The 21,800-nt window shown below is 32.9% G+C and overlaps 1 protein-coding gene across 12 annotated transcripts in view; it reads left to right on the forward strand.

The window, feature by feature from the left end:
- Positions 1-21,768, forward strand: part of LOC141335438 (golgin subfamily A member 2-like) — a 30,265-nt gene extending 8,497 nt beyond the window's left edge. For 11 of the 12 annotated variants that reach the window (XM_073840895.1, XM_073840896.1, XM_073840905.1 and 8 more), the window contains 21 exons: positions 2,327-2,407; positions 2,813-2,851; positions 2,943-3,005; positions 5,314-5,407; positions 6,370-6,476; positions 6,567-6,625; positions 6,705-6,846; positions 6,931-7,020; positions 7,111-7,218; positions 8,258-8,345; positions 8,474-8,610; positions 10,041-10,259; positions 10,339-10,452; positions 11,922-12,146; positions 13,200-13,299; positions 13,381-13,469; positions 13,617-13,794; positions 15,410-15,577; positions 16,751-16,857; positions 16,935-17,088; positions 19,949-21,768. In XM_073840895.1, coding sequence (XP_073696996.1) covers positions 2,327-2,407; positions 2,813-2,851; positions 2,943-3,005; positions 5,314-5,407; positions 6,370-6,476; positions 6,567-6,625; positions 6,705-6,846; positions 6,931-7,020; positions 7,111-7,218; positions 8,258-8,345; positions 8,474-8,610; positions 10,041-10,259; positions 10,339-10,452; positions 11,922-12,146; positions 13,200-13,299; positions 13,381-13,469; positions 13,617-13,794; positions 15,410-15,577; positions 16,751-16,857; positions 16,935-17,088; positions 19,949-20,226 — 2,640 coding nt within the window. In that variant the 3' untranslated portion in view covers positions 20,227-21,768. The remainder of the gene's footprint in view (positions 1-2,326; positions 2,408-2,812; positions 2,852-2,942; positions 3,006-5,313; positions 5,408-6,369; positions 6,477-6,566; positions 6,626-6,704; positions 6,847-6,930; positions 7,021-7,110; positions 7,219-8,257; positions 8,346-8,473; positions 8,611-10,040; positions 10,260-10,338; positions 10,453-11,921; positions 12,147-13,199; positions 13,300-13,380; positions 13,470-13,616; positions 13,795-15,409; positions 15,578-16,750; positions 16,858-16,934; positions 17,089-19,948) is intronic. The other variant, XM_073840897.1, reaches the window with a different exon arrangement.
- Positions 21,769-21,800: the final 32 nt, after the last annotated feature.

Below are 21,800 nucleotides of genomic sequence, written 5' to 3' on the forward strand. Positions count from 1 at the left end.
CTCATGGTTTACAGACCAAATCAACAACAATTTAATATATTCCTGCTAAATATGAAGAATTAAAAAATATCTGAAAGCGTTTTTCTCTTATCTGTGCTGTGTGCTACTGTAATTCATGTCCTAATTGGTATAATTGGTTCTGTATCAGTCAGTATTTGTGTTATTGCGGTGTGTCCTGTAGGACTAGTTCTGGCATTTGATCCGGCGCTCCCATGATCTCCTGCTACACACTGAACAAACATCCTGTTTCAGTGTCGCAAACACCTCTGTAACAGGCCACATGGCAGAATGAGGCTCTGTTTATAAGTTAAAGCTTCACTCGCTTCATTCGCATAGAAGCCTGAGTGTCTTTAGATAGCATTGGGTTACATGCAGTACAATTCAAAGGTTTGAGAATCAGGAAGATTTTTGTATATTTGATCAAAAATATAGTAAAAATTGCTAAATATTATTAAAATTTAAAATAAACGTTTTCTATGTGCATATATTGTAAAATGTAATTTATTCCTATGATCAAAACTGAATTCTCAGTATCATTACTCCAGTCTTCAGTGTCACATGATCCTTCAGAAATCATTCTACTATGCTGATTTGCTGCTCAAGAAACATTTCTACTTATTATCAATGATGAAAACAGTTGTGCTGCCCAATATTGTTTTGTGGAAACTGTGATACATTTTATTTTTCAGAATTCACAGATGAATAGAAAGTTCAAAAGAGCAGCATTTATTTGAAATAGAAAACCTCTGTAACATTGTAAATTATAACTGTCACTTTTGATCAATTTGAATATGTCCTTGATGAATAAAGAAGTAATATTTTATTAAAAAAAATCTTACTGACCACTAATTTTTCATAACTTGATCCAAATTGTAACAGTTTTTATTAGTGAAGGTCAATTATTACTGGTTGTGCAGTTAATCATAATTCAATTTTGATTTTGGCTTCAAACGATTATGAAAATACAATAATCGAGATAAAACGATTATTGCTCCTGATTTCGCCCCCTTTTTTCGCTTTCGCTCCTCAATAAAAGCTCAGTTTCGCATGCAAATCAGTAAAATCATGTAACGTGACTTTCATGAAGCGGGACGTGCTTGATTTATTAATGTTTCTTTGATGTTGTGTTTTTAAAAGTGTGAAAGAAAACTTGCGCTGTTCTGTGTATGCGCTCAGAGACGGACCAGAACACGGACATAAAGTAATCTTTTAGCTGAAGGTGCGGACCTAAATGGTCAGATACATGCTAAAATATTTCAAAATGAGGCGCTTGGTGATTATTCATGTAAACCCTTGTCAGCTATATCTTAAATGATCATAAACTGTTGAGAATGAAAATACGTGTGTAACAGTATATTGGATCCGTGTGGACTCCTAAAGTGTCAGCAAGTAATATTCCTTCTGCTGTCTCTGTGCTTAATATCAATAAAACGTAAAAATGCAAAGTGAAAAATCACTCACTGCACTTGAATAAGGGCTTTTTTAGTTTTAATAGGAAACAATGTTTAATTTTTACAGTGAAGACACTGTTTTATTTTACATTCAAATAATTACATTCAATTTCTGTAGTAGGCTGTCAGACTACTTTAGGCTTGCATAAAATTATTCAGTATTTTTTTTCCATTAGTATCTTTTTTTTTTTTCTGTTGTATTGCTATCTTTAAATTAATCACTAATATAAAGTTTTGTACCCAGTCACAATCATGTGAAATAATTGTGATTACAATATTGACCAAAATAATCGTGATTATGATTTTTGCCTTAATGGAGCAGCCCTAGTCTATGCATGAGTTTTCTATGTTAAAAAGGGAAAAAATCATGCATTATGAATGTGACAAAAAAGTACAGTTTTTGAGAGACTACATACATTGTAGGATTTCTATAAATTAAAATGCACAAACCAGATGCAATAAAACCCAAAAAATCACAGAACATATATTTTTTACTTAATTTTACTGTGTCCGTTTATGAGGAATATGTACTGTAAAGGATGTGACAAACCTGAAAACAGCACTTACCAAACTTTGGAAAGTCATGCACTAAAAATAAAAAATGCTTTAAAAACTTTGAGACTTCACATGGGTATTTGAACCACCAAATGTTGAAATCTATGCTATTAATATAGTAAAACCCTTTGGTAAAAACGTAATTTTTTCATGATAAGGTTGACTGTTATATGGAGTTACCCAGAGAGTCCAGTTACACATAAAACAGATTCTTTGTGTCACACCATATCACCGCCTGTTTGCCGTCACGTCCACCTCTCTAAGTCTTTCATTCGTCCTTTCTCTCTCTCTCTGTTTCTCTATGCATGCTGACACGTCAGACTCGCAACCAGGAGCTGGCATCGGCCCTGGACTCCAGCGCACTCACAAACGCCCAGCTCACGTCCAAACTCGAGACACTGGTAAGAGTGTCAGTTGAGAGTATGTGCATGCTGCAGTTCACACGCTTTCAGTGACTGACTGCAACACAATGGAGTTTTTGAAGCTGCAACATTGATTGCTACTTTGCTACTTTTAAAATGCAACATTGTTTCAGTTTTTAGTTTTTGAATTGTTGGTCTGTGTACTACTTGTTGGTCCAAGTTTGGATGTTAACATTTAAATTTATGCGTGAAAATGAATTATTAGATTAGAGTTTTGTATAATGATATTTAAAAGAAAAAGATGCATTTTTAATTCACATTGTCTTTAGCAAAGACAATATGTACCAACTGTCAGATCCCTTTTTAACATGCTTGTGGTTGTCTGTTAAATGATTTATTTTTAAATAAACACATACAAGTTAAATGTTTGTTCATTGTTTTCAGACGAAGCAGTCTCAAGAGATTTCTGATCAACTACAAAAGGTACAGTAATCAACAATAAATGTTATTAGATTGCTCTTTTATGGTTTGCTAATGTGCGACTTTTTTATTGTGTGTTATCTCTTCTTATCAGGAACGGAAAGAGTTTGAGCAGAAGTTCACTAAGGAGCAGGGAGCGATACGTGAACAGCTACAGGTGAACAGATTACTCAGAACTGAAGTCATGTTCTGTTTGCTGATAAATAAATATGCTGGGAGCATCAGTGACAATATTTGGCTGTATTTATGTTGAACAAGTCTTTTATGTTATATAACAAAGAATGAAGTAAACAGACTGAGCTGATTCACTCACTTCAAAAGAATCAAACAAGAGTCATTCAGGAACTTCAAATGTTGCACTGGAGTCATTTGTTCACTGAAACTTTGCGCTTTAGCTTTGTGTATAAATGAAATCAAAACAAAACAGAACAGACTGGCTAAACTAAGACTTTTAGCTCTAAAAATAACCTGCTGAAGTGAATAAACATCTGCTGAATGCAGATGTGTGAAATCTTGAGCACTGCAAAAAATGCTTTTCTTACTTAGATTTTTTTGTCTTGTTTCCAAATTCCTAAAAATTCCTAAATCAAATAAACAAGCAAAGTAATAATAATAATAAATAATAATAATAATAATAATAAACTGTTTTCAGTTTGAAATTAGATGTTTTTGCTTACCCCGTTGGCAGATTATTTTGCTTGTTTATTTGATTTAAGACTTTTTAGGTATTTTGGCTTAAAACAAGACAAAAAAATCAAGCAAAATCTAGCAAAAATGCACTTAATTTTGATTTGTTTTTTTCTGAAAACAAGAAAATAATTTTTACTTGTCTAGAAAAGTCTTCTTTTTTTTAACTTTTTTTAAAACTTTTTTTTTATTAGAACGTACTATAAAAGTTATACATCAGAGATAGACAATAGGGATGCAAACATTTGAAACAAATTTTTTTTTTTACAAAAGTAGAAGGGTTAAAAAAATACATGAATAAATTATAATAAATTATAATAATACAAAAATAAATAGATTATAACATAAAAAGGTATTTCAAGATTTTTCAAATTAAATACACATAAAACAAGAATCAATATACTTTGTAGTTACTGTTGCATACATATTCCACACCACTATGTACAGTCGATTAACTATTACTGTGTATTATTCTTAAGATTGGGCTCCATCTAGTTTCAAAGATATTCATCTGGAGTCTTAGAGAGTATGTTATTTTTTCCATTTCATAAATTTCCCTGATTTTTTGGATCCACTGTTCATATGTGGGTGAGTCTAATTTGAGCCATTTGGATGTGATGCATTTTAGGGCTGCAGAAAATAATATTTGAAGTAGATAATTCAATCTCTTTTCCTTCATGCCTTCAGGTATTACACCTAAAATAGCTACAGCTGGATCAAAAGGAATATCAATGCAGAATATGTCTCCAAATACTTTATATATATCCTCCCAGAATTGTTGTATCTTTGTAGAAAAGTCTTCTTGATTTAAGAATGTTTAGATATTTTGGCTGGAAATAAGACAAAAAATCTAAGTAAGAAAAGCATTTTTTCAGTGATCACAGTCTGATGGAGGAAAAATGATATGTATGGTTCACATTGAATGATTTTGAATCAGATTAGATGTGGCCTGAATCTGAATTATATCTGTAAAAATTATTAATCCTTAATTTTTATTTTCTGAGATTTGCATTAAATTAGGATTATTTTTAATGGGTAGAGAACTCAGTTGGTCTTTTAAGGGGAAATATATATATATATATATATATATATATATATATATGACCCTGGACCACAAAACCAGTCATAAGGTCAAATTTTACAAAACTGAGATATATACATCATATGAAAGCTCAATAAATAAGCTTTCTATTGATATATGGTTTGTTCGGATAGGACCATATTTGGCCGAGATACAACTATTTGAAAATCTGGAATCTGAGGGTGCAAAAAAATCAAAATGTTGAGAAAATTACCTTTAAAGTTCTTCAAATTAAGTTCTTAACAATGCATATTACTAATCAAAAATTACATTTTGATATATTTATAGTAGGAATTTTACAAAAAATCTTCATGGAACATGATCTTTACTTAATTTCCTAATGATTTTTGGCATAAAAGAAAAATCAATAATTTTGACCCATACTATGTATTTTTGGCTATTGCTACAAACATACCCCAGCGACTTAAGACTGGTTTTGTGGTCCAGGGTCATATATATATATATATATATATATATTTTTTTTTTTTTAATTGGAAAGAAATAAGATGTTTTATTGACAGCAGAGCTAATTTATATCAGTACCATTAACAGCTTTTGGCTGTAATTGTATTTGATGATAAAATTTCATCTTGCAAATCTGTTGAGTGTAATTTAATTTACATTGACTTAATGTCAGTGCTGTTATATAAATGTGAGGTTTTGTATGTGTTTAATGATGCATGTTGTTCACATTCAGATTCACATTCAGACGATTGGCATCCTGGTGTCTGAGAAATCAGAGCTACAGACGGCTCTGGGTTACACACAGCAGGCAGCGCGACAGAAGTCAGGTGCGTGAGATAACACATGCTCACAATCGTGATATTATTTGGGTGATGCTCAAATGAACATGTCCAGGACAGATCATGTATCAAATATTACAAATTAAACTGAGAATATTACAACAAAGTATGTCATAAGTAACTGTATTACATTTTTTTTTTCTAGAATAAAATAAAGCTTCTCATATTTGTCCTGAAATTTATATTTGTTCTTATGCAAAGTAAAAGCTGTCAAATCTGTGAAAAATGTATTAGTCTTATTTTTAATTTCCTAAAATGTGCCTAGAAAATTACCAAAATGTTGTGAAGTTGTTTAAAGGAAAGAGCAACTAATTTTAATAAATATATGTAATTTGGAAAAAAAAATGTTTTATTGACAACAGATCTGAATTACATTAGTACCATTGAAATATAAAATATTTTTGTTTCAATTACATTGGCCACTCATATTACATGTCTTTCTTTCTGCAAAATATAATTCTTGCTGTATTTCTTGCTAGTAATCTTGTGATATTTACCTTGTAATAAATTGCATATTAATTTTGACCTATATCTGAAATCTGAAAGTTAAAAAAACAATCTGTTTATGTATTTTTGCTTTTTTTTTTACTTTAAATGGGAATTTCCCAAATATAACTGAACTCAGTTGGTCTTTTAAGGAAGAAAAATATTTTTTATAAATGTATAAGCAAAACTCATTAACATTATTACAGTGAAATTCTAAGTGAAAATTATAACATTTTTGTCAAATTACAAATTAAAGTCAAAATGCTTTGAGACTGAAGTCAAAAGAGCTCGAAAAACACATTGTTTTTATTTTCCTATAAAACTGACTTAATAGTATTTTTCTTTATGCATTAAATATTTTTCCCCCTGTATTTCTTAGATGTTGTGTTGAAGTGTGACCTGCACATATTCTTAATCCACCTTGTAATTTACTAACGTGTCCATTGCTGTGTGTTTGTGTGCAGCTGAGGCAGAAGATCTGAGCTCACGGCTGCAGGCCAGTAAACAGCGAGTGTCCGAGTTAGAGAGGACGTTATCTTCAGTCTCCACACAACAGAAGCAGTTTGAGAAGGTACCAGATCCTCTGTTTATCTTCATTATCAACTGACCAACTTCAGAAAACATCAGAACTTCAGAAAGCCTTGTCTACTTTTTTCTGCAGCATAACAAAGAGCTTGAGAAGGAGCGAGACAGTCTACGATTGGAAGTCCTCAGGTTTAAGTAAGACTCTTCAGTTGTTGTTTTTTTACTCCTGGTTCAGCAGCAGGTGTTATATGAATATGGTCTCTGTGTTTATCAGTAATATAAGCGAGGAGTCCAGGCAGCAGAGCTCAGAACTGTCTGAGCAGCTCAAGCTGAGAGCGAATGAGAACAGCGCCTTGAAACTGGAGGTTGATGAGCTTCGTAAGCGGCTGGAGATGGCCGACGTAATGCTGCAGCAGGTGAGGAAACGGTTTGAACATTTTCTTTGCACATGCACATAGAATTTCTATGATGTGAAATATCTCTTTAAATATTTTCTCCAGTTCTCCAGTCAGTCGGGTCCTCCATCTGAACACCAGCAGGTTCAGCTCCTCCTGGAAGAAAAACAGCAGTTAGAGGCTCACACGGCTCAGGTGTGTGTTGCTGTAATTTGGAAAAAGTTTGTGTCTGTATTAGTCCTGAACGTCGTCCTGAGCTTCCTGAGTGTGTTTGTGTGTGTGCAGCTGTTGGAGTCGGTCGCTCAGCTCCAAGTGGAGAGAGATCAGTACGCTGGACAGATACAGGAGGAGGGACGAGTGTGGAAGGACAAAACGGAACAGCTTCTGTCTCAGGTAAACACATACAAAACACACAATATTGTATATACTGCAATATAAAAAAACACGGACGAATTGCTTAAATAGGTAGGAAATTTTTGTAAAAAGTAAACAATTCTAAAATGATTTTGGGGTTATTTCACAGGGGTGTGATTTTGCATAGAAGTTTAAACAATTTTGAGTGCAGACCATCTTTTTAGAGCTGAGCTATTTGGGAAAAATATGTCATTGTAATTTTTCTAACTGTGGTTTAATCCAGGGTTATTATAGTTAGCTAAATCTAAAACCATAAAAAAAAAGCTTTTGAAAATGGACATTCAGGTTTAATGTGACAAACACTCTTCAGACAGAAACTTGACAGGTTTGTCTTGTAAATAGGTTTTTTTTTGGTAAAAAATTTATAATTCTAAAATGATTTGGGGATTATTTTGCAGGGAAGTGAATTTGCATGGAAAATCAATTTAAAAAAAAAGTTATATTAGTTTGAGTGCAGACCATCCTTCTAGGGCTGAAAGATTTTAAATTAAATTGTGATTGTGATTTAAACCAGGGTCATTATAGTTGTATTTAGATTTTTAAATATTTGTATCTCGGCCAAATATTGGACAGCTTATTTATTCAACTTTCAGATGATGTATAAATCTCAATTTTAAATTCACGAATAACTAAAACAAATACAATAAAAACACTTATACTTATGAAAACACTTATGAAATACTTTATTAGTTCATAAAACTTTATTACAAAACAGCACACATTTGAAATGTGATAATGTAAATGACACAGGTGTTTAAAAAAAAAAAAAGGCCAGACATCCAGACACAAAAAGGAAAAAATTAAGCGTGTTTGAGCTTGGGCTCACACTTTTCAGGAAAGTAAACCTACTCTTTTGACCCATTTAATGTGGCTTTAAAATAACAATAAAATAATCTTAACTATCAATTTTATTTTGATTTTAATATTGTTATTATTGTTATTGCAATATTAAAATAAGAAATTTTACTTTTGTAGTGTATTGTAAATATGTGGTGTGTTAATAAGTATGTGTGTGTAGGTGCGTCTGATGTCAGAGGAGCGCGACAGCACTGCTGCTCAGATTCAGGAGCTGCAGGAGAAAATCACAGAACTGGAGAACACTGCTGGTATGAGACATGACATACGCACTAATTACGTCACATTCTCATTCATCGTGACACACTAAGGCACTTCTTCCATGGACATTCAGATAAGGCCTGAGGAAACACTTGACAGGTTTATTTTTTGTCCGCAGCTCTGATGAGTAAAGAGCAGGAGCGACAGGCTCTGTCACAGCCCTCAGGCCCTTCAGAAAGTGAACTGGCCCTTCAGGAAACCATCAGCAGCCTTCAGCAGGAGAGAGATGCACTCAGTCTGCAGTACCAAGCACAGGTGACCTACACAGATCATGTGATGACTTTGTGTCACACATTTATACTGGAGTAGCCTTAAGTCTTAAACTTCATAACTGACTCATATTTTTCTAAATTTACATGTGAAGATATTAGATCATGCAGGTTGTGCATACTTATTGCATTATTTTTAGATAAATATGTTTTTTAAATGCATTAGACCCTTTACTCTCCCCTTTACACAACAGTCTTCGAAGGTCCCCTAGCCGTAGTTTTGTTTTTTAAAACTTATTTAAATCTATGGACACTCTTAGTTTCTGTAAATTCATAATGTACAAAAAGACTTCATTAATATTAAGTAATTTAAATAATTATAATTAAAAGAGCTGTATGTTCTTCAGGATTATCCTCTGTTTAACCTATTAATTTACATGATTTTTCTGAAAACAGAATAAAAAATGAAATGAGTATGTGCTTAGCTTTTACTGATAACTTTTAGAGCTTAACATAATTTAAAAATATATAATTTTTTTTTTTTTTTTTATGTATTTTATTTTTAACCATTTTTCGTGTTTCTATCAATTTAAAAATATATATTTTTAAATAACTTCATACAGACAAACCCAAAATAATTGAGACACCAGTTATCGTTTTTGATATCTTTGATAAATGCAGGATGCTAATAGTTCCTTTATGTAAGTGATGACTGCAAAATTAAGTAAACTGTGATATATTATACCCAAAAGTTCTTCATACAGTGGACGGTCAGTAAAATTGATAAACATTTAGGATCAAAAATTATTCAGACACTTTGACCTGACCATGTTTTGCTTAAGTGTTTTTTCTTTAACTGCTAATATGACCTTTTTACACATAACAGAATTAAGCATTGCTTGGTAGTTGGTCATCAAAGTATTGATAGTTGTGTAAATATTGTCATACTAGCAGCTGTCTGAATTTTCAATGAACTGTAATTAATTGCATACCTTTCTATCAAAGTTATCTGACAGTCAAGATGAATTTGTTCTGACGCAGTTTAGTGCTTATCATATTTTATTACCATTTTCTAAACTATAACGAATAAACTTTTTCTAGACTAAAAAATATTGCTATTGGGGTTAAATTAAGATCTGTTATAATTTGATTTGATCTGTTTTTTTTTTTCTTATCTTATTTAATACTTATTTTGTCATTTTAAGCCATCTTAGAAATGTTCTGAAGCCTGCTGGTTGAGAACCACTGCATTCATGGCTTTTAGTTTGCATTTTAATTTGCATTTTTAACCTTAACTTTCAAACATACATTTGAAATGTTGCATCACAATTGTAAACACTAGAAGTGTTAACTTTTTTCCTAAAAATGTGTGACGCACGTGTTGAAATGCAGCATGGAGACATTTTGACCTGTTCGGTCTGACAGAAATCAGACACTCATTACGTAGGCATTTGAGCGCTCTTTTGTGTCCTGCAGGTGCGAGACAACGAGCAGCTGAGCCGACTGGTGCAGGAGCAGGAAGTGAGGCTGGAAGAACTGGAGAGACAAGCCGACCGGGCCGCTGAAGGTGATCAGGATCGACTCCGTATTCTGGAAGACGTCCAGAGCGACAAGGCCACCATCAGCAGAGCCCTGGCCCAGAACAGAGACCTCAAAGACCAGCTGGCCGAGCTGCAGAACGGCTTCGTCAAGCTGGTGAGCTCTAGTAACAGTTGACTTATGTTTGTCAGTGAGTGAATGTGACCCCTGACCTCTCACCTCTCTCCTCCTCCAGACCAATGAGAACATGGAACTGACCAGCGCTCTGCAGTCCGAACATCACATCAAGAAGGAGATCGCTCGTAAGATGGGTCAGCTGCAGGAAGACCTGCACAATGCCAAAGAACAGGTTTGTGTCTGTATTAAAATTAAAGGAGAAGATGTCAAAAAAGTTTGCGAACATGTCTTAAAGGAGAAGTTCCCTTTTAGAATAAGAATTTACAGATAATGTACTCACCCCCTTGTCATCCAAGATGTTCATACCTTTCTTTCTTCGGTCGTAAAGAAATTGTTTCTTGAGGAAAACATTTCAGGAATATTCTCCATATAGTGGATTTCCATGGTGTTTGCGAGTTTGAACTTCCAAAATGCAGTTATTTTCTAAATTTTTTTTGCAGTTTATATACTTTTTAATAGGGGAGTGACGAGACATGAGACTGGGGTCACAAAGACGAGACGAGATTTTTCAAATATCTATTTTTTTTAAGAAATCCTTAATGATGAACTATATAGGGAAAAGTAGTATTTTATTCATCTAAAATGCAAAAGAAATATAGGTGCATTTTGATATTAACTTTTAATTTAACTAATTATATGCTGTAATAAACATGTAAACTAAAACTGCATGATTCTGGATAAATTGAAAAACAATTTTCTCTTATAAATTGGAGATCATGAGTCTCATGATTCTGAAGAAAAAAGATTTGAAATCTAAACAAAATTATATAATTTACTAGTGGTTCTGACTAAATGATATATTCTATATTCGAACAAAATTGTAAAAAAATGAAGAAATCAGTGTCTCAATTAATAAAGACTTGTTTCACTATTGAAATCTCCATAAGATTGCGTGGGTGTTTGAATAGAGGTCACAATCTTTTAACGATTAATCGTGCAGCTCTGATGTAAACACTGCAAAATGTAATGTTATGCGAGAATATTGTTACACACCTGTCAGATCTCGTCACATCCCTACATTTTAACCTCAAATACTCAAAACAGTTAGGGTATGTTGAAAAACACCCATCTCATTTTCTCCTCCAACTTCAAAATCATCCTACATCACTGCAGAAATACAGACCCAGTGTTTACAAAGTAAACGTGCAAAGAAGGTCAAACACCCTTTACCAAAAAAAGTAAAAGGACGATGTAGGAGGATTTTGAAGTTTGAGGAGAAAATGAGATGGGAGTTTTTTGACATACCCTAACTGTTTGAACCGGAATACGCAAAGTTCATGCGGAGCTAGACAAGACGAGCATTTAAGGTTAGAAAGTATATAAACTGTCAATTTTTTTTTTAGAAAATAACTGATGGTTTCACTAGAAACGTTTTAGAGTTTTAGAGTTTAGGGTCTTTTGAAGCTGCATTTAAACTACATTTTGGAAGTTCACCATAGAAGTCCACTATATGGAGAACAATCCTGAAATGTTTTCCTCAACTATGACTGAAGAGAGAAAGATAAGCACATCACAAGGGAGTGAGTAAATTATCTGTTCATTTCTGTTCTGGAAGTGAACTTCTCCTTTAAAGAGATACAGATTTTTGTTCAACTGTATCTTTGCGCTTCTAAACCGATTGTCTGTTTTTCCTTCCGTCAGCTGCAAGAGAAATGCGTTGAGGTGGCGTCTGTGCTGGAGCAGAGGGATCAGTATCTGGCTCACCTGCAGCAGTACACGGCTGGATACCAGCAACTGGTGGCGGAGCGAGAGCATCTGCACAAGCAGTTCCTGCAGCAGACGCAGCTGATGGACCGACTGCAGCACGACGAGGTTCAGGGCAAAGTGCAGCTGGAGCAGAGTCACATACAGCTGCAGGAGGCGCAGGTAAACACAGTCACTATTGCTGTCTCATTTAAATCTGAAACTGAAAACATGACCATCTCCCACCCTCTCTGAACACTACAATTAAACAAACTAGTGTTTTTAAAATTACTGATTTTTTTTTTCAGTATCGATATCGAGTAGCTAGGGTTGGGTGATATGGCCAAAGATGTTATTGCAATCATTTTTCCATATCATACAATATCAATATTTATCACAATATTCAGTCACCATTATAGGGGAAGGAAATGCTTTCCGCATGTTTGTTAGACCTTAGAATAAATGTAAACATAACTTGTTTGTCCATAATTAAACTCACAGAATAGCTACCCTTTAATTTAGGTTTTATTTTAAATTAAAATCTGTGATTTAATTGTTTTTTTGGATTCTATGTTTAATGATTTAATACAAATTTATCATCAAAAATGGTGTCTAATTAAATGATTGGGAAAAAAACAATTGATTTGTAATAGATTTTTTTTTTTTTTTAAGACAAAACTAAAAAGCACATTTTGGCTATTTAATGTGGCCGATTGTTTCATTTAGTTTGGTTTCGGAAAGAATTTTCAATTCGGTGCATCCCTTCTTGCAATTAAAGACATTAAATTATGAGTCATTAATTAGTCATGCTACAAAAGTCCAAATAATTTACTATTGTAATGTAAAATAGTTTAATAATTATAATATATAATGTAAATAGTATAATTATTTTCTTGTTTTAATGCACAATAATGTGTTTTTATTGAACAGAGTAGTTGTGTTACAATAGTAATAAAATATTAAGATGATGGTCAAAAGTGATAACCAAAAAAACTGAAACATGAAAAAAACCCACGATCAATTCACTTCAAATGTAATTGTTGTTAGCAATTTTTTTTTCTGTAATTTTTAAGTTCTTGTGTTGAAATTAGAATTCTAGTTTTGTGCCAAACTAAAACACATCAGCTCTGTTGTGACTGGATAACATTTGTACATGTGAAATGAGTATCAGTGCATCCATTAAAGTGTACATATGTGAAAGCCACACTCTTAGTGCTTCATTACTGCCTCCTGCAGGATAAACTGAACCGGCTGGCCAGAGACAACGAGGAGCTGAAGACAGAAGTGCAGGAGCTCCTGAACAGCTCAGCTCTGAACACCTCACACAGAGACGACGGTGAGTCCTGCTTTACACTGACACATGTTTGAAGAAGATCTGTTTTACCTATACTCATGATTACCCTGCTGATGTTTTAAGGTGATGGACTGGAAAGTCTTTCTGTCCCAGAGAGCTTCCAGAAATCCCACTTTGTCATCCCAGAAGACTTTGAGAGCAGAGAGGAGATGGTGAGTGGAACAAAACATGCAGCATCTGAATAGACTCATGTGGATATAGAGATTTATTCTTTTTTGAGCACCATCTGACATGCTTTCTACATTGAATGTTAAGTTTCACTCTGAAGTGAATTGTTTGTTGTCCTCTGATGGTCATAGGAGGATTTTATTCATTCTGCTTTGTCACGTCTGGAGGAAGAGCGAGATGATATGAGCCGCCGGTTCGAAGAGGAGAGAAGACTTCATCGCGCCACCCGACAACAGCTGTCAGCCATGAGCTACGAACAGCAGCAGCATCTTCATCATCATCATGATGATCATCGTCCTCACAGCACAGGTGCAGCTTCACCCTGACCTTCACTGAAATCACACACTCCTTAGCTATTCATTTATATGGAGCCCCACACCAGAGTTTAGTCTTATTTATATATGTGACCCTGGACCACAAAACCAGTCTTAAGTCGCTGGGGTATATTTGTAGCAATAGCCAAAAATACATTGTATGGGTCAAAATTATTGATTTTTCTTTTATGTCAAAAATCATTAGGAAATTAAGTAAAGATCATGTTCCATGAAGATTTTTTGTAAAATTCCTACTGTAAACCTGTCAAAATGTAATTTTTGATTAGTAATATGCATTGTTAAGAACTTAATTTGGACAACTTTAAAGGTGATTTTCTGAGTATTTAGATTTTTTTGTATCCTCAGATTCCAGATTTTCAAATAGTTGTATCTCGGCCAAATATTGTCCTATCCTAACAAATCATACATCAATAGAAAGCTTATTTATTGAGCTTTCATATGATGTATATATCTCAGTTTTGTAAAATTTAACCTTATGACTGGTTTTGTGGTCCAGGGTCACATATGTGATTTGATCTAGGAAAACCCAACACATGCTGAAATGGGACTTTTTTTTTTGGTTTTGATACCATATGAAATCTAGGTTCAAGCCCTTTCCAAAACTTTTTGATTTTGTCCATAGCTTAAACATAACAAATGTTATGGCTATGTTAAGTTGGCTGATAGTTTTGATTTTCAGCAATGGAGTTTTGAGAAAAACAGGTTTAGTGAGACAGGTTTTACTTTCTCTTCTGCAGCGCGTTCTTAACATAAGAGAAATACAGCTTGAGCTTGCTGCAATAAATCGCCATTTTTCTGCACTAAACCGATGAAATTTGGCAAGATATTTTCTGAGACAAGATGTAATAGAAAAAATTTTTAATGAAAAACTAATTTTAACAAACAATTGACATTTTTCGAATTTCCTAAACATCCTAAACAACAACGGGTTTTCCCAAATCGCATCACTTGTTATTAGTTTTTATTAATATTTTGAATTGGCTTTTGTTTTTATAATTTTAGTTAAATTATTTTGTAATTTTATGTTTTTTTTAATATTACTAATTAGGTTTAATTTTATTTCAGTTTTAGATTTAGTGTTTTATTTTTTATTTATTTTATTTCCCGTATTTTTAGTGCTTCAGCTTATATTAAATGAAAATTAGAAATGTTGCCTTGAGAACTTTTTCATCAAATATTAACATTTCATTTTATTTCAACTTTATTTCTATAAAGAAAGAAAAAAACAACTTAATGATTTGTGGCCATGTTGTTCTAATTTGTTCACTTGTTTTAATTTTGTTAAAGATGTTCACTTCCAGAACAAACATTTTGAGATAATTTACCCCTTTGTCATCACACATGTTTGTCTTTTTTTCTTCAGTCGTAAAGAAATTATATTTTTTGAGGCAAACATTTCAGGATTTTTCTCCATATAGTGGACTTCTCTGGTGCAATTTACATACTTGAATTTTGAAAAAAAAAAAATTTTTTTTTAGATTATCTATTTTCCTTCAACAAATGCAAATCTAGTTATTCTCAAGGACATATTCTGGTCAGAGCAGAGTGTGTCTATAAAACTGCCTGACTGTGTATTTATGTGTGTGTAGAAGGCTCTGATGGGGTCCCGGTGGAGGTGCACGAGGCTCTGCGGTTCGCCATGGAGAAGCTCCAGGAACGTTTCACGTCACTCATGCAAGAGAAAGTGGATCTGAAGGAGCGACTGGAGGAGCTGGAGCACCGCTGCATTCAGCTCTCAGGAGAAACGGACACCATCGGTGAGACACTGCTGCACACATATTGTATTTTTCATTTATACAACTGTCTTGTCTAGATATACATTTTTCTGATCATTTTATTTCGTTATTGAATAATATTTTAATATGAAATAATAAATACTATTTAGGACTGGGCGATATGGAAAAAAAAATTAAATCTCAGTTTTTTGTTGTTGTTGTTTTTCAGAACTTTTGACCAATTCTTGATATATATTTTATGAATTTTAACTAGTCAACTGGTTATTCTGTTTCTTTCTACATAATTAATATTTTATTATCAGATAATAATAAATACTATTTAGGACTGGGCGATATGGCAAAAAAAAAAAAAATCTAATTTGTTTATTTATTTTTATTTTTATTTTTTCAGAACATTGGACCAATTCTTGATGTGTATATATAATAAAACTCAAGTAATTGATTCAAGTAACTTTTACTTTATTAAACCTCTAGTTAAAAGAAAATTCTATTCCAAATTCTAGTAAGTGTGGCAAGATGATGCAAATGTTAAACAAATCACTTGTTAATTATCTTCGCAGAAAAGATGCACAACTACATCTTTTAAAAATTTGTCTTATATATATATATATAACGTCTTAAGACATGATACAAAGAAAATGCTTTAATAAAACTCAAAAGTCAGGGTAAATTCAAATTTAAACTGACTACAGGTTAAAACTGCTGTAAAAACAATGAACAACAGCTCTCAGCCTGTCATTATGATGCAAACAGGAATATCAATAGTAGACTGATAGTATACAGTAGTAGTTCTTCACAGGTATTTTAATTCGATTGCACTGCTTTTTCATAATTTTTTCAATGCAAACATTGGCACTCGTGACTCTTGCAGCATCTTTTAGCTTCTTTTCCTTCAAATGAGACTAAATAAGTGTATAAAGATTTATTTTATTTACTTTGCACACCTTTTACATTTGTATATTTGAATATGAACTAAAGCAAGCCAGCCCAGAAAAGATCTAGATTTTGGTTGAACTGATCTGAATATTTGTTTGAAACATGTGTTTACTCTCTACAGTTCAGTCGTGTTTAAATGTTATTTTTGTTATTTTATTAAACGCATGTAATTCTGTTCATGGATAAAAGCTGTAACAGTTATTGTGATACTGTCATGTTAGGAATAGCTGTTAACAGATGTTTTTATTGTGCGTGAAGGTGAATACATCGCGCTGTATCAGAACCAGAGAGCCATCATGAAACAAAGACACTATGAGAAGGAGCAGTACATCAACTTGCTGGCCAAAGACAAGGAGGAGATGAAGGTATGAGGAGCAGCTGTGTGATGGAGTGATTGTGTGATATCCAAAGTATGATATAACATAAGTGTGTGTGTGTTCAGGCAAAGCTAGCGGAGCTGCAGGATCTGGTCATGCGTCTGGTGGGCGAGCGTAACGAGTGGTACAGCAGATACATGAGCGCCGTCGGTAACCCTGACCTCCTGTCTTCTGGAGGAGAACACCTCCATCCTGCTGAGAGACACACGGACAGTCCAGGTACAGCAGTCATACTCATACAAACACAGCTGATTCAGTTCGCTCACATGAGTTGATTCAGTGAAACCTGTTCATCTACAGGGCTTCTGCTTTCAGAAGTGATTTTGGTGTCCTGGATTATCATAATTACAATTTTTTTTATCTCATAATAATCTCATGATTTCAACATAATTTTGACTTTTTATCTCATAATTATAACTTGGTGCGTCATAATTTTAACTCTTTATCTCATTATCTCATAATAATATTACAATTCTAACATAATTCTGACTTTTTATCACAAGTATCATTTGGTCTGAATTTTGATTATCTCATATTATGACTTGGCATGTCATAATTTAATTTTATAATCTCATAATAATCTTGTGATTCTAACTTTTTACTTTTTATCTCATAATTATGACTCGGTCTGTGAATTTTAATAATCATAATTATGATTTGGTATGTCAATCTTTTTATCTCATAGTAATCTCATAATTCTAAGATAATTAGTTTTTGTCTCAATTATGACTTGATCTGTGTTTTTTTTTATTATCTCATAATTTAAATTTTTTATCTCATAATAATCTCATGATTTCAACATAATTTTGACTTTTTATCTCATAATTATAACTTGGTGCGTCATAATTTTAACTCGCTATCTCATTATCTCATAATAATATTACAATTCTAACATAATTCTGACTTTTTATCACAAGTATCATTTGGTCTTTGACTTATTATGACTTGGTATGTCATAATTTAATTTTATAATCTCATAATAATCTTGTGATTCCAACATTTTTACTTTTTATCTCATAATTATGACTCGGTCTGTGAATTTTAATAATCATAATTATGATTTGGTATGACAATCTTTTTTTTTTATCTCATAGTAATCTCATAATTCTAAGATAATTTTTAGTTTTTGTCTCAATTATGACTTGATCTGTGTTTTTTTGATTATCTCATAATTTAAATTTTTTTTATCTCATAATAATCTCATGATTTCAACATAATTTTGACTTTTTATCTCATAATTATAATTTGGTGCGTCATAATTTTAACTCTTTATCTCATTATCTCATAATAATATTACAATTCTAACATAATTCTGACTTTTTATCACAAGTATCATTTGGTCTGAATTTTGATTATCTCATATTATGACTTGGCATGTCATAATTTAATTTTATAATCTCATAATAATCTTGTGATTCTAACTTTTTTACTTTTTATCTCATAATTATGACTCAGTCTATGAATTTTAATAAACATAGTTATGATTTGGTATGTCAATCTTTTTATCTCATAGTAATCTCATAATTCTAAGATAATTAGTTTTTGTCTCAATTATGACTTGATCTGTGTTTTTTTTTATTATCTCATAATTTAAATTTTTTTATCTCATAATAATCTCATGATTTCAACATAATTTTGACTTTTTATCTCATAATTATAACTTGGTGCGTCATAATTTTAACTCTTTATCTCATTATCTCATAATAATATTACAATTCTAACATAATTTTGATTTTTTTATCACAAGTATCATTTGGCCTCTCATATTATGGCTTTGGTATATCATAATTTAATTTAATAATCTCATAATAATCTTGTGATTCCAACATTTTTACTTTTTATCTCATAATTATGACTCGGTCTGTGAATTTTAATAATCATAATTATGATTTGGTATGACAATCTTTTTTTTTATCTCATAGTAATCTCATAAATCTAACATAATTTTTAGTTTTTGTCTCAATTATGACTTGGTCTGTGTTTTTTTGATTATCTCATAATTTAAATTTTTTTATCTCATAATAATCTCATGATTTCAACATAATTTTGACTTTTTATCTCATAATTATAATTTGGTGCGTCATAATTTTAACTCTTTATCTCATTATCTCATAATAATATTACAATTCTAACATAATTCTGACTTTTTATCACAAGTATCATTTGGTCTGAATTTTGATTATCTCATATTATGACTTGGCATGTCATAATTTAATTTTATAATCTCATAATAATCTTGTGATTCTAACTTTTTACTTTTTATCTCATAATTATGACTCGGTCTGTGAATTTTAATAATCATAATTATGACTTGGTATGTCATAATCATTTTTAATCTCATAATTCTAACATAATTTTTACTTTTTGTCTCAATTATGGCTTGATCTGTGTTTTTTTATTATCTCATAATTTTTTTTTTAATCTCATAATAATCTCATGATTCTAGCATATTTTTTTCTTTTTATCTCATAACTATGATTTAGTTTGTCATAATTTAAACTTTTTATCTGATAATTATGACTTGGTATGGCATCTTTTAAATTTTTTATCATAATTATCCCTTTTTGACATCATTTTGAGTTTTTATCTTATTAGGACCGTCATCATTTTGAGTTTAAATTATAATTACGATGTGGTATTTCAATTTCGACTTTTGTCTCAGTTAAGATTTGTTTTTTGTTTTTCACAATTTTGGCTTTTCATCTTACATAAAGGTTATTACTTGACATTTAATTATTGCATGTTTGCATCATATTCTGAGTTGCATTTCACAGTTTTATTCATTTTTGAGGAATTCAGAATTTGTTTTTGCATGTTCACGTTTATTCTAGAACTAAAGTAACATTTTACTCCTAATTTCACTCAACATGGGGACAGGAGAACTTTCAATCAATAACTGGATAATTTTTTTTTTTAATTCTTGTAAATTAAAAAGTGATGCGTTACTTGACAAATTACTTAAAATTAATCTGATTGCATAACTTGCATTACTTGCAATGTGTTACCCCCAACATAAAATATTATGACCAGCTGATTGTGTCTTCTGTTGTTTTCCTAAAATATTCTCTCTTCACTTCAGCCGTTCTGGACCTGAGCACAGCGGTGGATGCGTCTTCAGCGCCTCAATCCAGCACAGACCCACAAAGTCAATCCCAGAGTTCAGAGAGACCTGGATCCGCACTGGACGGCCCGCCCCTGAGACCCAAAGAGGACGGCACGGCCCGCCAAATCATGCAGCTCCTGCAGGAGATCCAGAATCCTCAGGCCAGACCCGCTCCCTTCCTAGGAGAAAACCCCTGCATCCCGTTCTTCTACCGGCCCGACGAACACGACGAGGTCAAGATCCTAGTGGTCTGAAAGCATCTGTCCATCCGTAGGGCTGAATCTGAATCTTTTCACCTCCTTTCATCTTTCCTGCTTGGCTTCTAGCGGGAGGATGTTTGACGACACGGACACACGTATTCAATTCCCTCTTTGTTTCTCTGCTTTCCACAGTGAAAAAGGAAATTTGATGACTTCTGAAACTCTTCGGCTCTGTTTGGTTTGTCTATAAACCAGTTAATCCATAAGAATATCAGTTTTCGCTGCTTTCGTCCACTTTTACTTTATCAAATAAGTGCAATAGGTGAAAAAAACCTGATTGATTCAGATCCAAGTGGGACTCACACACTAACTAGGGTACAGTAATGAGTTAGCAAGTCTGGACTAAGATGATGAAGTGTTTTCTGAGAGAATCAGGTTATGAAGTGTTCGTTCATTTGCAAAGCATGTAGGGCTGAGTGTTAAGAAAGAAATCAGAGCTAAACATTTACAAATTTATGAATCCCTCGATCTGAATGTGCTTTAATGCATCAGTTAGAAACGAGCCGAGAGTCTTCAGTGCACACGAGACGTTTAAAACTGGGCTGTTTTGCTTTTCCAATTAGGATTTATGGAAAGATGTACTTATTATTTCCTCCCTACGAACACGCGAGCACCTTGTGTTTTTTCCAGACCGCTTGATGCCGAAGCTTTCGAGATGTTGCCGATCGTTTGCGGCTAACTCTATGACGCTCGCGTCCCTCAGCCGAGAGTTTCGAGTGTGGTTTGTACGTGGAGTGAATGGTAGAGCGTTTATGAGAGCTGTACATATATTAGAGAAACGATTTGTAATAATTCCTCTTACATGAGCAAAGCTTGACTGGTGAATTCATCCATAAACATTCTCCACCATCAGATAGCAGATTCGGCAATACTTTCTGTCAAGATAAAGCTCTTCTTCTTCTCGTCTGGGATGTTTTTGTAAATTTCTAAAGAGTTATTTTGCATGCATTATGCTCTTTAGAAGTACATGCATATCAGTCTACAGGTATTTACAGAAACACGCAACCAATTCTGAAGTAGAATGCATTGCATCGAATGCATTAGGTTTCCACAGAGTGTGTTGCCGTATCTTTATACACCTGAAGAATTCAAGTGAACTCATGTATGTGGTCGAAACTGGAAGCTGTGTGGATGAATACTGTTTAGTCCGAAGCACTTTTATTAGTGGCATCTGTTCTCCATGTATGAATCTATTATTTTCCAGTGATTGTTTTTGGGCGTGGGCTTTAATCAGACGTGGATTGTTTAGCAGAAGCTTGTTCATGTAACAGATGTGTAAATAGTGTAACTGTGTATCATACTGTATATTGATCGGGAGACGGCTTGCGATGAATCCGGTGGGACGAGAGGACGGGATGTTTGTGTGGTTTCGTACTACGGCTGAACTAAAGGAGAAATCTATTTATTTGGGATGATTACACACTAATCTGTTTTAATTTAGATTGATGGAACACAATGAAGGAATAATGAGTAGTTTGAGCAGAAGTACTTCTGTGATGATTTTCCTCCTAAATAAACCTGATTGAGCAAAATGAAGTGAATATGATTTCATTCTCTTTTGATGATTT

The sequence above is a fragment of the Garra rufa genome, chromosome 5, assembly GCF_049309525.1.
Source record: "Garra rufa chromosome 5, GarRuf1.0, whole genome shotgun sequence".
In the NCBI taxonomy this organism is placed as follows: domain Eukaryota; kingdom Metazoa; phylum Chordata; class Actinopteri; order Cypriniformes; family Cyprinidae; genus Garra; species Garra rufa.